The 14,771-nt window shown below is 26.2% G+C and overlaps 1 protein-coding gene across 1 annotated transcript; it reads left to right on the plus strand.

The window, feature by feature from the left end:
• Window positions 1-3,289: 3,289 nt before the first annotated feature.
• LOC128991786 (death-associated inhibitor of apoptosis 1-like) lies at window positions 3,290-4,150 on the plus strand. The gene has a single exon (XM_054414973.1). It carries the CDS (start codon window positions 3,290-3,292, stop codon window positions 4,148-4,150), a length of 861 nt encoding a protein of 286 aa, XP_054270948.1.
• Window positions 4,151-14,771: the final 10,621 nt, after the last annotated feature.

A 14,771-nucleotide genomic window follows, 5' to 3' on the forward strand; every position in this document is an offset into this window, starting at 1 on the left:
AACTCTACAAAAATGAATGTTTTTCTGAAACATTTCTAAAAACATTTAAAAATAAAATTAACTTCAATGAAGTGGTTAAACACCAAAATCTAAGTTCTGCTATAATTATTGAGTTTTTCAACAAGTTTGATTTTTACCTTTTGGTTAAAAACCAAAATCTATCTGATGCACTTCTAACTCATCTTCAAGATCAAATTGATTGGGATGTTCTAATCCATCATCAAGATGTGCCTGAACGCTATTTATATAAACATTACAACAAAATAAACATTAATGTATTGTTGAGAAAAAAGAAGATATCAAAAAATTTTATAACTTGGATTCTATTGAATGATCAGACAAGTCAACATCAAATATGGCCAAACTTAGTACAATATCAAGATTTAACAAAAGAGCAAATGATGTTAATACATTCAAGATTGAACTCAGGAGATGAATATTTTCTACACCAATTTGGAAATCTAATAAGCAAATATCAACAATTGGACTCTTTTCTTCTAGATATATTTAAAAACATATTACACTGGCCTACAATTTCACTATACCAAAACATAATTGACTTGGATTTGATTAGATATTGTAAATGGATTGATTTTAAAACATATCTTACAAGGAAAATTCGAATAAGTGATTTTGTCAAGCAACATATCCCAAAATCATATGCAGAATCAAACACATGTATAGAGTGTCCCGTTTGTTTGGCAACAACAGATAAAAATGTGGTCTTACAATGCAACCACACATTCTGTAAAACATGTATCAAAGAATGGTTGGAAGGCCATAGTACTTGTCCTCTCTGTAGAAATCAGATTGAATTTCCATTTATTCTGTAAATATCTCCACCCTGCCAAAGACAAGTTATTCCCTCTCCCCCCCCTTCAATCAATATTACGCTTCCAATTTTGTAAATATTCACATTTCACCAAATATGCATGTGTAAATTATATTAAATTTTTAAATGTCAAAATATCCCCACCCTATCAATTTACAATTATATCCCCACCCCAGCAATTTACAGTTATTTAAAGTTACCTCAAGATGAAATTTACACTATAAAGTATTTTGAATTCTTGATTATAACATGGAAGCTACATTATTATCTAAAGAAGAACAGAAGATTATTAAAAACATTTTAAAACTATTAATTGTACAATCGAAATTTAATAAATTAAATGAAAAGTACAAGTTACCAATTGAAAACTTAATATCATTTTTAATTGGTAACTTTCCATTACAAGAACAACACTCAGTTTGGAAAAAAGTATCAACAAAAAGAAAATACATTAGGAAAAACAAAATAAGTTTGACAAATAATAATGAAATAAATATTGACCCATTACAACACAATGAGAACCTTGAAGTATCCTTGGAACAAACTACAAATCTATGTATAATTGCAAAATTCCAAGAAGATGATGAACCAGAATATATAATTCCTGATATGTACCCTCCAGAAGATTAATCTTAAATACTGATTGCCAGCTATGAAGAACAAATATTTCAAATTTTCGCAAAATAAAATGAAAATACAATTATATAATAAATTAATTTGAAGATAATAATTATAGTTTAATTACTATGATTAACAAATGCCACCCCCCACCCAATATTTTCAACCCCCCACCACCACCACAAGTGCAACCCCCAATCAAAAACTCGGGTAAAAGATAGCCTCAGTATTGGAATTCAATTAGTAAATATTTGTACGTCTTAGTAGAAACATGGAACCAACATTGAAATACAAAAAGGAAAAGAGAATTGTTGAAGGTATTTTAAAATTTTTATTTGTTAAGTCAAACTTTTACAATTTGAACCCGATTTATTGTCTACAGATTGAAAACTTAATTTTATTCTTAATTCATATTTTTCCAAAAGAAGAACAACAACTAGTTTGGAAAAGAGTAACAAAAACAAGAAAATATACTAAGAAGAATAAGAATAATGTAAATACAACTGAAATCAATGAAGCCAGTGTTACACCACAACAATATAATAACTTTGAAGAAGATTTTGAGCAAAGCCCTAGTTCAGATTTAACTAAAAGAGAAAAGGATTTTGTTTATACAAGAATCTCAGAAAAAATCAAATCCAATAGTACTAAAATAGAATTTGTATTACAACATGAAAAAAACTCTGAGGAATATTTGAAAACAGACATTAATGAAAAATTAACTATAGGAGATGAAAGATATTATAAACCACAAAATGTTGATGTAACTCCTGATGAACCATTCTTACAGACAAAACAACAATATAGAGAAAAAACTGATGAATATTTAAAACAAGGTACAAATTTAAAATTAACTATTGAAGACAAAGAATATTATCAACCAGAACATAAAATTGTAACTCCTGATGAACCATTGCAGAATGAAGAAGAATTAATAATTAATGCCTCTAAAATCAATACATTTAAAATAGAAACACCCAAACTGACAGAAGAAGAAATAGAATTCTTAGATACAATGGATACGTATAATAATAATTTTACAGGACAGAGTAATAACAATCCATCTACAAATGACATGTTAAAAATAGAAACACCAGAACTGACAGAAGACGAGACCAAATTCCTAGAAAAAATGGAAATAGAAAACAACAGTTTTCAAGAACAAATAATTATTAACTGTAATCAAATAAAACAAGAACCCCAACTAAGTGAAGATGTTAAATGTGATCAAATAAAACAAGAACTCCAACTAACTGAAGAGGAAATAGAATATGTACAAGAATTTAAAACAGTATATTTTGAAGAAAACAACCAACTTCTTGAACAAGACTTTAAATAAAAAAATCTTTATAAATAGTACAAAAATCTTTGTAATATATATTTAATAAACACGATTTATTTGACAATGAACTTATCATTAAATATAATATAATGAATTCATTTAGTTTTAAAGAGGTATAATTAGAATTTATGATACATAGCTTATGCTTTTTTATTAATGTGATAATTGTAGCTACGGTTTTGATTTAAAAGTTAAAATATAAAAAAAATAATGATTCAGTCATAAAGAAATATTTAGATTGATGCCCCTTCCCTTTTTAAAACATAATCCCCCCCACCTACAAGTAAGGCTATAAAACCCCCCACCCTAGTCAAGTGGATTTTAACCCCCCCCAACACATGACATGGTAGGGGGTAGTCATGTAGGGTATAAAACCAACATCCAACCAGGAGACCAGTCAGTATTGCATGGACTATCCTTACTGTTTGGACTTTGGTTCAGTGTTGTATGGACTATCTTTACTCTTTGGATTTTGGTTAGTATTAATAAATTTAAATATGTCTGATACTCTAAGATTTCGATATGAAACAGAAAGACTCAATAGTTTTGTCAATTGGCCAGTTTCATTTTTAAATCCAAGTTCAATGGCTACTGCTGGATTTTATTATTTACAAAGAGAAGATGTTGTTCAATGTGCATTTTGTGGTGTTGAAATTGGATCATGGGTTGAGGGAGATGATCCAACACTAGATCATAAGAGATGGTCACCTTCATGTAAATTTGATCAAAACATGCCATGTGGAAATGTTCCTGTAAAAAATATCTCTGAAGATCAACAACCATCACTAAAAAACTTAGGGATAAATCAAATCAAATTTCCATCCTTTCCCCAGTTTAAATTATTAGAGTCAAGACTTAAATCTTATCAAAAATGGCCAAAAACACCAAAATTTACACCTGAAATGTTCAGTGAGGCTGGATTTTTTTATACAGGTAAAGAAGATGGCATTATATGCTATTACTGTGGTGGGGGTTTGAATAATTGGAGTAAGGAATCAGATGAACCTTGGGTTGAACACGCTAGACACTTCTCAAAATGTTATTTTTTGCTAACAACCAAGGGAAAAAGCTTTGTTAGTAATGTATTGGCAAAATCTCCAACAAAAGAATCAAAACAAGAGGTTTCAAATAAATGTAATTTAAAACAAGAGGAGGATAATCAAGGCATATTAAGTACAGATGTAAAAAAAAATAATCCAGGAAGTGATGAATGTAAAATATGTTATATGGAAGAAGTGGCTATTGTGTTCTTACCCTGTGCTCATGCTGTGGCCTGTGTAAAATGTTCTTTGTCACTAACTAAATGTGCAGTTTGTCGCCAAGACATCACTGCAACCATCCGTGTGTTTTTTTCATAACATTGTAAACCTAGGTATTTTGTTTATAAATATTTTAAAAATTGTATATAAGTTTTAATATACTAACATCATTTGATTATTGTTACAATATAGCAGACAAATAAACTTACGACATCTTATATGAAATTTGTTCATAATTTTGCTTAATACGATTTTAGTTTCAGTGAACAAATAAAAATATTCTTTAAACATTAAAATTGAATATTTGATACTATTAAAATAAACTTTTATAAAAAATTACAATTAATTAAATTTTGAAATGGGTATGAATGATAATATTGTGAAATATTAAAGAAGGATATAATTGTTAAAATACTAAAGTGAAATATTTTATTGAGTATATTCTATTTATTTATTTATTTAAAATTTACTATAAAAGTAGGGTTAGTTTATTCAATAGATTAGTTTACTGGAAAGTAGTGTGTGAATAACATTGTGACTTTAATCATGGAAGCATTTGACAAATATCTTGAACAGGTTAAACAAATAACTAACACCAAATCTAGTGGTGATTCCAATTATTTTTATGAAGATGTGAGAAAAGAGTTTGAATATGAACTTTTTAAAACATCTCCAAGAAAAGTGCAAGGAATTGTTGTTGGTGTTATAAGAAACTCTATAATAATTGATAAAAATCTTCTCCTTTCTACAGGAAATAGAGAAAGAAGTGATAGATCTATGAGCAAACTTGAGATGCTTGATAAAATTACATCACTCCAGAAAAATGAAAATGTTTTATTTCTAAGAACACCAATGATTTTTACTAAGTATAACCAAACTCAAAAAAGATGTTTGATCAATGCATTCAATCCAGTGTTATTACATATTCTGAAACTCATTCTTCAAAGTCACTCAAATAGCTTTGAATCACCAATTCCTATATTTTGTCTTGGACGAAACTCATATGATTGTGTTTCAAACTGTTTAAAACAACTTCATAGACCCAAGTTCATAATTTTAAGCAGTGTCCACCCTAATAATTTAAAAGAATTGGACATTAAATTAAGTGTGACAAATTGCAAAAGAGAAAAGCTACAATTACTTAGAAAGAAATTCTACAGAGTAGATTATTTTATTCAAGTATTTTATGTGTTCTGTAATCTTATTAATTAAAAATGTATTTATAATTATACATTGTTTAATCATTTAAATTTAATAATAATTATTTGAATATTTAATTTTAATTTATAGTAAGTTAGAAAACACAATATTACCAATTTAACCAATATTTTAGAATTTAATTTTTAAAAAGGTACAAAACCAAATTCTACAATTATTAGTTGTAATATATTGGTCAGTCTCAATTATGGATTTAATAGGTACTGATGTTTCCTCTGTTAATATTGAAAATATGTGGAAAGAAAAAACTGGTTGCATCATTTTAAATTTAATCACAAAGGGGGAAATAATACATAGAATTGATTTTGATGGAAATCCATTGAGATTAGGTGTTTATTTTGATAAAATGTCTTTGCAGTTTTTAGATGGTAGTACAATGGTTAATAATGGGATTTCAATGTCCGAAGTTTTGGAAAAGACCAATGTCTTTTCTAAATATAAAATATTGGATATATTAATTTACAGCAAAGTTGGGTGTTATAAACAAAAGTCATTTTGGGTGGAGCCATCTAATGATTGTAACAATTTAGATAGCCTGTATATTAAATTGAATGAAGTAGAAGAGATTGAAATAAAAGATGTAGATTTCTTAATAGTTAAACTTAGAAAACCTGGATATAGTATGTGTTTAGAGGATGGCAAAGAAGAAGGGATGGTGATGAGGAAGTTGAGAGAAAAGAGTAGGATTATCTCTTTGCAGGGTCGCATGCTATTTCGTAGACTATTTTTCACAAGTATTTGATGTATTCTGTAATCTCATTCGATTATAAATATGTATTATTATACAATGTTTAATTTAAATTAATAATACAATGTGGTGCAGAATAAACACATGTTTTTTGAACTATTAGTATATGGCAATGGGATAGGGTATTGATCTTGAACAAATGTTAGCAGATGGTCTATACAATACCATTTCAGTTACTATGGCATGTTAGAGTTTACAACATCATATGTTTGTTGTCAAGCAGTTTTTTAGAAAAAAATTATTCTGTAGTCACAGTGTAATATCTTTTCCATCAACATTTAAAAGTTGGACACCAAACACTTCACCACATCTTACATGATGACCTCAAATTTTATCCTTATAAAACAACTGTCCACCAGCTATAAGAAGAGGATTTTGACAGTGTAGAGAGTTTTGTCTCATAATGGATAAAATGCTTGAGGAAAAACCCAATGAAACAGTCTTCATGAGTGATGAACCACATTTTCATCCTGATGGTTATGTTTATGTTTAAAAGTGGTAGTATTGGACATCGGAGAACCCACAAGAACCACACCAAAGACTTCTGCACAGTTTAAAGGTAACAGTGTTGTGCTGCATTGTTGGCCCTATTTTTTTTTGAAGAAGAAGAGATTGCAGTAACTGTTACACAGCCTCACTACATTGAAATGTTAAACTACTTCCATCATCCAGAACTTGAAAGTTGTCAGGTGAATATGAAAGACATTTGTTTTCAGCAGGATGATGCCACAGCTCACATAGCAAGAACATCCATTGAAGTAATTCAACAAATTTTCCCAGGATATATGATTTTGACATTCAGTGATGTTCACTCACCCAACCTGTTGACATGTGACTCCTTCTTGTGTGGATATTTGAAATCAAAACCTTAAAACTCCAATCGTCAGGAAATTGAAGCTATGCTAAATGAAATTTTAGAAAAAGCTGTTCATCAGAAGAGGATCTAAATTTATATCCAACAAGTGGGGCATCATCTCAAAGACATTATTTTGAGTATCTAAACATGGTATGTAATTTCAAAAACCTACCATTTAATAATGTTTTTTCAACCCATTGTGTCTCAGTAGTTCAATATTAAAAAATATGCATTTCTTCTGCACCACTCTTTATTAACTTGGATATTAAGTTAACAAAAAAACTATGAAAAATAAAATATTTGGTTTGTTAGTTTTTAAAAACTATCGTATTAATAAAATGTTACAAATTACTTTCTCAAATCATATTAGAGGGAATTGTCCTATATGTTTAGAGTGTAAACAATTATGTCATATTCAGTGTGGTCATGTAATTTGTCAAGAATGTTCAAAACAAATAAATACTAAATGTGGAATTTGTAGAGATACAGGATTGGTTTACTATTACTAAATTGTAAAATCCATTTATATATTAATTTCAATTTGTTCACTGTTATTATAGTATATACAATGGATCTGTACTGTTGTGAGAAGAAGTGTTTCTTGGTTCCTGATGATCAAGTTGATGGTCGAAGTTGTAGCCAATGTAAAAATTTTTCATACTGCATTTGCAAGTGCAAGTCATTTACAAAACAAAAAAAGAAACACAGAAGGTGTCATATATTATAGTTTTGTATAATATGTTGTATTTGTTGTTAGATTATAATTTCAATATGATGATTGTATATTTTCAACCACATGTTTAATCAATAAATTGCTCATATAAAATTAACTTGTTTTATCATTTCCTTTTCGCTTACTATCTCTATCTGGTGATCCATTTGGCGACTCTCGAGCTCGTTTACGAGGTATACTTACACCTTCAGTACCTGTACTTTCAAATTCAGTTGGTGATTGTATATCTCGTTTATGAGGAAGACTGATACCAATTTTTTTCTTAGAAGTTATTTCACTATAGTCATTTTTTAATATATCATAATTAACCTTTAATTCATCAAGGTCTTTCTTAAGTTCTTCAAATTGTTGTGTTTTCTTTTGTATCTCTGAAGATTGATTTTCTTGAAATATTTCAAGGTCATATTTTTCATTTTTAAGAATTTTAATTTCATCCATCAGGTTTTTATTTATCTCTTGAACCTTTTTAGTTTCTTGTGATTCGATAGACAACTGTGTTTCATTTTCATTTATGGTTTCAATTAATTTGAAATTATCTTTTTTAGTTTCTTCAAGCTCAGTTGAAAGTTTACTGTAATTCTTTATTCTATTTAAAATTTCTTTTATTGAGTTTTTATCTAATTCATTTTTAATTTTGGACAATTCTATAAGTTTTGTTAAGAAATTTACTAGTTCATCAAATGATATATTTGGACATATAACATTCAGTTTAGCAAGTAAGTGTTTATTAAGATATTCTAATTTCTCATTTAAAGTATCTCCCTGAATTATGTCAGTACTAACTTGACATGCTTTTATAGAAACAATTAATGTTGTAACTTCAGTTAAGGAAAATTGTTCATCATATATATCTTTAAATCTATCTTTTAATTCAACTAACTGATCATAAAACAATTGCCAATTATTATCAACACCAGTTATACTTATTACATCTTGTATCATTGTTACAACTTGAGAAAGAGAATTACATTTTAATATTGTAACTACACTTAAGGCATCTTGCATTATATTATTTATTGTGTTGTTAAAAGAATCAACATAACCTTTCATATTTCTATTAAATGAAGTTACATTTTTTTCTCCAATAATATTATATAAAATGTTAAGTTCTTTAATTGCTGTTACAATATTTAATACACCAAAATTTTTAAGATACTCTTCTAATACTTTAAAATCCTGTGCCCCAATCAAAGTCCAAACTTCCATTTTGAATTCCATTAATTCACTGTTGTCACTTTTAGAGTCAATAAAAGTTTGAATTATTTGAAAACAACTCCAATCATTTTTTACATCTATTTCAATAGTCTTTAAATTAGAAACAAAATACTTTCTAGAATATAAATTTATACACTGCTCTAAAGACAAACTTTTAACATCTTCTTCTGTAATGTTGAAATCTAAAAGTAATTTTTTAAATGTACCTGCAATTTTTATATCAGTTTCAAGTGAAAACAGCTCTTCAAGTTTATTTATACTAAAAGTGGTATTTATTTTTTCCATTATCATTTTAAAATTTGCAAATGAATCCATTTGTATTATATTTAATAATTCTTCAGTATGGATATTTAAGTTATTTATGAACTGTGAAAAATCCTCATAAACTATTGGAAACCGTGAGCCAATATTTTTTATAATATTTAAACTATTATTAAATGATGTAGCAAATTGGTTAAAATCATCAAGTTTTGAATCAGCAGATAAATTAGTAAATGTTTTTAGAGCATTTAATTTATCTATACAGTCTTGATCTTGTAAATATTCAACATCCATTGATTGTGTTTTAAATAAATTTAATAATTTATAGATAATTTTAAATAATAATTTCTCATTAGAATATTTAGTCAATAATGGTGACATTTGATGGTATTCACTTAAAATCATTATAGTCGATTTTAGACGGTTAGGAAATCTAATATCTTCTAGACATTCTTCTAAATCTTTATAGTATGAGTGCCATGACAAATATTGAGTTTCATCTTTTGTCAATAAGTAAAATATAGCATCAGTTAAAAGTGTAAATGACTTAATATGATTTAAATTTATATTTTTAACTATAGAGAGATGATTAAAAATATCCTTTAAGAATTTGCAAAGTAATTTTTTTGCTTTTGTATTTTCATTATCAATTATAGACCTTAATATAAGAGACTCTATAACAACTTCCTGCATTTTTATTAATGATTTTATGTGTAGATGGTAACATTGCTAGTGGCAAGTCTACATTTTGTAAAAATCTTTACAGTTTATTAAAGGCAAAGGGGTTCAATGTAGTGTTATATACAGAACCAGTTGAAAAGTGGAAAAGAGTTGGAGGAATAAATTTACTAGAGGTATATTATAAAAATACAAAAAAATGGGCATTTGTTTTCCAAATAAATGCTTTATTAAATTTTGCTGACATTGAGAGAAATGCTCTTATACAATCATTAAATAATTCTATTGTCATTATGGAACGAAGTTCGTTTAGTATATTTGAAATATTTTGTAAATATTTAAGTAAAAATGTTTTTAATTCTGCTGAGTCCCTTATATTACAAGATTAAAAAAAAATATATTCTAGTATAATGGACAATTATAAAAAAATATTATTTATCTACATAAAAACTGATTATAATATTTGTTATGAAAGATTAAATAAACGAGCTAGACCCGAAGAAAGAGGAAAAGTAGATAAATTATATTTAAAAGCTCTTGAAGAACTATATGAGGAAAGTTTAGATAAACTTTGTGTTCCCTATATTACTATAGATGGGATATCTTATGATAAAAATTCAATTGAAGATAGTAAGATTTTGTCTGAAAATCAAAATGTTGTCAATGTAATTTTGGCTTTTATTCAATCTTATAAGTAGTATATGTACCTCTTACTAATAACAAAACTATCATTACAATAAACATAATTATTGACAAACTCAATGAAATAGTCCCCAGTGGAAAAACTATAATTAAAGCTACAATTGTGTATGTTAAAATGTTTGGTTTTGTATGATCTAATTTAATATTTTTTAAACTTTCATTTTGTGAAATATCAACAATTTGATCATCTTGCATATACAACTTTACTATGTCAATAAACTTAGTCATTCCACCATATTTTAGGTCATATGCTTTTGAAATTTGTTTTTTTAGTTTTAGTTTAACCACTTCAAAGTCTAATAAAATTTCCGGAGTAATGTTTTGAATTTTGAACTTATCATTGAAACTTGTATCTAAACTATCCATTAAAGTTTTAAAATCTGAAGAAGTTAAGGCTTTATTTAATTTAAGAGTATCTAATACATCTAATGCAAATCCTATAAAATATAATATAAACAGCTCCCAGTTGCTAACTACTTCAGTACAAACACCTAAAACCTTTAATGTATTCAACAATAATGTGTCTGTCACTATATTGTTCATCTCAGCAAGAATTATATGTTTTGACATAAGATCTGTTATACTATTAGTAAATTTGTAAAGGTATTGAAGGGATAAATTACTAATATGAAGTGATATTTCCGGTATAGAACCAATTATAAAATCTTTAGTCATGTTTGTGAACTCATTTATCACATCACTCAAAATTATCTCTGATTTATTCTGATTGCATTGATATGGGGAAATTAAATCTGTTGTTTTATGATAAAAAATTAATGTGGGGTGTAGTATTGATCGAATTAACGTTTTCCCGAATGTATATTTTTCAAAAAAACTCTGAACTCCTGGAAGATAACACTCATTATTATTTGAATTGAAAGATAAACCAAAATATTGACAATATTCAGGAGACATAAAACATTCATTTAGATGTTGTTTCCAAATCAGTGGTGGAATTGATTTATCATTACTAGGCTTTAAACAAAATATCTTTTTTGGTAAATTATCTAATCTACATGATTTAACTTTTCTATCAAAATACACATCTAATGGCTCACTTGCTCTAAAACAATTATCTTGACAAAATTGTACTTTATTATTATTATTATAGTTTGAATTACAAATCATGTTTCTTTGTAGTGATGGAAATTGACAGTGGGGATACACTACCCCTTCAATACAAAATGCAGCAATGTTATTACATCCAGCTTCATCAAATGAAAATATATAATCATGTGGATAAGTCTTAAGAACACTTAAGTCTTAAGTGGGAAGTCTTATGGTATTTTTAATATTATTACATTTTTAAAATAAAAATGATTTGACATTTTTAGTTTGATAATTTGATTACTTATTGCAGCCCTCTGTGAATATTTAATACACTTATTCATAATTACTCAATATTTTTTTTAAATTAAATATTTTAACTTAATATTTACTTTTCATTTAGGTTGACTAAAAATTTTAATAATATTAGTGACAATTTAGCTTATAATTTTTTGAAACCAAATGCTAATTATAATTTCAAAAGTTTTAAATCTACATATAAACTTCCTATTTAAGATGACAACTACTAAATATTTCTCATATAGTAAAATGACTTCCACCTACTCTTATCTTGAATACCAAAATATATTAGCTAATGAAATAAGTGGTCGATTATTTAAATTTAATAATCGTCCATCTGCAAATGTAAAAAATGGAATAATTTATGGATTTCAGAGATTTAATAGTAATATTATAAATGGAATATATGTAGAAAATATGTCTTTTTTTGAAAAGTCATATGGAACTGATAACTCTAATATTGTAAAATGTAATTTTAGAGGACATGCTGATATTCAAAATGAAACCTTAAGAAATATGTTGACTCAAAAAATCAAAACAAATCTTTATGAAGTTTTGAAAAAACCTCTTTTTACAGATGATTGTAGATTAGTACTTCGATTCGGTGGAATAAGTACTTGTTCAGGAAATCAAGAGGATTCTAGATATCAAAGTATACATTTTAAATGTTCACAAGCTAAAAAACAATTTGAAGACGTCTATTCTACACAATTGTGTTACAATAGGCCAAATACAAATTTAGTTCCTTGTCTTTACAATAATTTTGTTTATAATCATAAAGACTTTAATAAGCTACGGTTTTATGTTGATGAAAATACGGGTAAATTTACTATGTTTAATCAAGAAGAACAAAATGAACGAAAATTTACAATATCACACCCTAAGATACACCCTGATGAAAATATATATTTATCATATTCTAATAAGTTATCTGGATTAATAAATATTCTTATAACTGGAGTTTACATTAAAGATGATAATGTTTTGAGTGATACAATGAAACTATGGTGTTTAATACAATCATCTCATATGATATCAAACATCTCTGATATTACTACATCAGGTGAATATGATGACGAAATTGATGATATTTTGAATATTTAAAATTATTTTTTTATGTAAATTGAAATATTTAACTATGTCTATTTAAATTAGTTTAAATAAAAAAAAATTAATTTGTAAATTTAAATTTTAAATTTGCTTGGATATAATATTATAAAAAGGACATATTATATGAAAAAATACATACTAGTACCAGTCTAAAAAGTTAACTAAGCAAGATGAGTCATACTTATATACTAGATTTTCAAGGTTTTAAAGACAACAACAACAATTTTATCATCAAGGAAATTGCAGTGACTGATATTAACAACAGTTTACTTTTGCATTGGTTTATTCAACAACCATACTCAATTTCAAAGTTATCACTAGCTTACATGAGACAAGCAAACTATAATTCCAAGTTTTATCATGGTATTCCATGGAACTATGGTAACACTTCATTCAAACATGTAAAAAAGGAATTGAATAAAATATTGGCATATAATTATGTGTTGATCAAGGGAAAAGAAAAACAAATATTTATACAACATCTTTTCAAGAAGGCATATGTAGAAGATTTAGATTACATTCCATCACTCAAGAAATTAAAATCAAAATATTTTTATAACAGTTGTCCCTTTCATCAATGTCATGTACCCCTTTTTTCCTGTGCTCTTGAAAATGTTTTAAAAATTCAAACATATTTACAATTAACAAAATTATAAATAAATATTTTATGTTTTAATTAGTTTGTTTTATTTTACCTTATTACAATTCTACATGATATTGGTAACTTTTGTATTTGTCTGTAAAATTTGTTACATATATAGTTGTTTTGTATAGTAATATTTTGTACATTATTTACAATCTGTAATATATTTAATAATAATTTTTCAAAATCTTTAAAAAATAAAGAAGAAATATTTTTATTTATCATATTAATATTACATGAACCATCAGCTCCAATCAGTATCAATGGATTTATGTTTATATAAATCATATTGTCTTCAACTTGTTTAGTATCTAGTTTACTATCAATCACTATATTAATATTATTTAAATTGTTAGAAATTATTATAAATTTATCTATTTTATAGGACAAGTTATCAAAATTATTTTGATATTTAATATTATCAACTACTCTACCTATTTGTTGAAGCAGACTAGTATTAAATTTCTCTATATAATCACTTAATATTTCTATAATTTTATTACTTTTGTTTTTATTAGTATTATTGGCCATTTATATGTTTTCAATTGATAACTGATTAACTAAAATCTCCTTTATAAACTCATTTTTTAAAATATTAGATTTATCAAAAGGATAAATAATAACATTTTTAATTATATTTAAATTTTCTCTGTTTTCAAATAAAGAAGATCCTACAAAAATTAGATGATTTTGTTTTAACTCAATACAGTATTGTGAATTTATAATATCTACTATCTTACAACAATTTTTCTTAAAATCTTTTAGAGAAAAACATTTAGAATAATTGAGTGTTTTAAGCCAATTTTTTAATTTATATTGATTAAAACCAAAATAATGATCTAAAGCAATAGAAGGATTTTTTATTTGGGAATCATATGTTTCAATTATTAAAATTAACATATTAAAAATGTACTTAGCCACGATATTGTGTTTATATTTTATATTGAACTCAATAATTTTAGTTTTCTTTCAATCTTGTGATGTAAAACTATTTATACTTTATGGTCTGATGGGATTAGAGTTATTATTATTATACCACCAGATAAAATTTAAATATTATTTACTTTATAAAAAGTAAACAATGTTAAAAGCTTTTGTAAAATATCTTAAAGGATCTACCTCTCCTGAACTAAGAATATATAGTCCAAATTTACATAAAATTCTATCAAAAAATACTATTAATGAAGTCAATATCAAAAACTTTATAAA

The sequence above is a fragment of the Macrosteles quadrilineatus genome, unplaced genomic scaffold (assembly GCF_028750875.1).
Source record: "Macrosteles quadrilineatus isolate MER2022 unplaced genomic scaffold, UCM_ALF_1.0 Scaffold_4__1_contigs__length_99947679, whole genome shotgun sequence".
In the NCBI taxonomy this organism is placed as follows: Eukaryota; Metazoa; Arthropoda; class Insecta; order Hemiptera; family Cicadellidae; genus Macrosteles; species Macrosteles quadrilineatus.